This window comes from Dipodomys ordii, unplaced genomic scaffold (assembly GCF_000151885.1).
Source record: "Dipodomys ordii isolate 6190 unplaced genomic scaffold, Dord_2.0 Scaffold6, whole genome shotgun sequence".
In the NCBI taxonomy this organism is placed as follows: domain Eukaryota; kingdom Metazoa; phylum Chordata; class Mammalia; order Rodentia; family Heteromyidae; genus Dipodomys; species Dipodomys ordii.
In genome coordinates this window covers 11,831,598-11,833,616 of record NW_012267222.1, presented here as the reverse complement: position 1 = coordinate 11,833,616, position 2,019 = coordinate 11,831,598, and the positions used below count along the sequence as shown (strand labels likewise).

The 2,019-nt window shown below is 55.2% G+C and overlaps 1 protein-coding gene across 1 annotated transcript in view; it reads left to right on the top strand.

Moving 5' to 3' along the window:
• Positions 1 to 857: 857 nt before the first annotated feature.
• Pigv (phosphatidylinositol glycan anchor biosynthesis, class V) overlaps positions 858 to 2,019 on the top strand; it is a 9,669-nt gene continuing 8,507 nt past the window's right edge. Inside the window, exon 1 of the mRNA XM_013032278.1 lies at positions 858 to 866. Coding sequence (XP_012887732.1) covers positions 858 to 866 — 9 coding nt within the window. The remainder of the gene's footprint in view (positions 867 to 2,019) is intronic.

Below are 2,019 nucleotides of genomic sequence, written 5' to 3'. Positions count from 1 at the left end.
CGGGAAGGCACGACACGGAGCGAACAGCGCGCCGGGCCGTCCTCCCCGCCCCCCACATTCGCCCGGAGTCAACATGGCCGCCGCGCAGGGAGGCGGAGCGGCTCCGAGTCCGGGCAGGAGCGGGGCGGGGCCGACGTCGTCGGAGCCAGGGCGCAGGCGCTGAGTGCTCGGGACCCGGATGGAGGTGCTGCGGTTCGGGCCCTGTGAGGGGAGATCGGGAAGGGAGAGCTCGGAGGACACCCCCCTCCTCACACTCTGGAGTATTGGCGTTGTGGGTAGAGAGGAAAGCTGCGAGACGGAGGTCGAGAGAAATGAGGCGGGGGCGGCGAAGAAGCGCGGAGCCCCGCCCCTCCGCCATAGCGGCCTCCGGCGCCGCCTCTTCCTTTACGGCCTCCCGCCCTCGCCTGCTTCCGGCCCTGTGGCTGGTCCCGGCCCCGCCGGCTCCCTCGGGACCAGTCTGTTGGCCGTGGCTCCCTCGGGTTGAGGGTCGCTGATGCCCTGTCCTCGGTAGGGACTGTGTCTGAAGCGAACGGCCCAGCACGGCTTTCGGGGCTCGCTGGGGCCGGCAGGAGGCAGCCTGATCCCCGGGGTGACCCCTCGAGGCCTTGGGCCCGGCGTGGCTGTCAGGCTGACCCCGGCGGTCTAGAGCTCCGTCTGAGCAGGCTTTCCCCGATTCTCAGCGCCCCGTTACCCCAGGCGTTGCCAGAAGTGCGTGCTCTGTACCAATGGAGGACGTGCTGGGCCCGGCGTTTATAATCCTGGCTGGGGATGAGGTTTCAGAAGCGTCGAATATCTCTTTTAAGTAGTCTTGGGTGTATCAGTTGGCCTCCGTGAGCCTCAGTTTTCACATCCATAAAATGGCGATGGTAATTATACTGGCCTCATAGTGTCTAATGAGATCTCTGGAGCCTGTATATCTCACGGGAAAGTAATAAGTGAAGCGAGCTCGTTCCATAAGCGTCTTACAGTTGAGTCTGATTTGGCAAGGGGCTAGTTGAGGAGTGAGGTTGGCAAATAGAGAAATCGGGCTTTTTGTTTTGCTTTTTCTTGGTTTCCCTGTAAACTAAGTGTGGGCCACAAATCCGTGGACGTTGAGGCCAGAGCTTGAGTCGATAGAGGAAGAATGCGAGGCTGTTCAAGAGACTGAGGTGGGTTACAAGCTTTCTATTCCCGACCTCATTTCTGCATGCGGGAAGGGAAGTCCAGGAAAGGAAAAACAGTGAATTCACCCTAGTCAGAGAACTGTGAAGTTGGGTGTGCGTGTTTCTGAGGTTTCTCTAGATTTAGCGAGTCAGATGTTGGAGATAATGGGTAGATTTCATAAAGTCCCACTGCTAACAGTTTTTCTCAAGCTTGCCTTTAAACTGAATTGTCAAGAGCAAACCCACGTGGGAGTTGAGGGCCCCTCCCTTCCTCCTGGCTTCCTAATGAAGGAATAAGCAGCGGGCGCCCCCTTGTGCCAAGAAAATAGTACTGTCACTTAGTCGACCTTGTTCCCTTTCTGGAGTGCTCCCACACGCTATGGCTTCTGTGACTTGTCACGTTTTTTATGATGGAGGCAGGATACTTGGAGCGGTGATTGTTTATCTAGACGCGGCAAGCTTGTGTGCACTTTCCTGTCCCTACCGTTTCCAGTCGTTTAGAACACAGATGAGTCGTAAGGTGCCTGCTTATGTGCTACGTGTTACATAAAAGTCCCTGCCCTTAAAAGCAACTTAAAAAGCAATAATGATGACAGCGAAGCACAGAGTACTGAGAGCATAACACAGTCTAGTGAAAAGTCAGAGTTCCTAAGGCCTTGATAGGTTAACATGAAAGAGAAAAGAGAATTCTTCAGCCCTTATTGTTCCTAAAGTCTTTTTTTCTTTTAGGCATAGTCCACCCCAGATCAGTGAGCTGCTTCTAATGCTCTTACCTTCCTTTTTTTTTTTTTTTTTTTGGGTCCGGTCGTGGGGCCTGAACTCTGGGCCTGGGCGCTGTCCCACAGCTCTTCAGCTCAAGGCTAGCACTCTACCACTT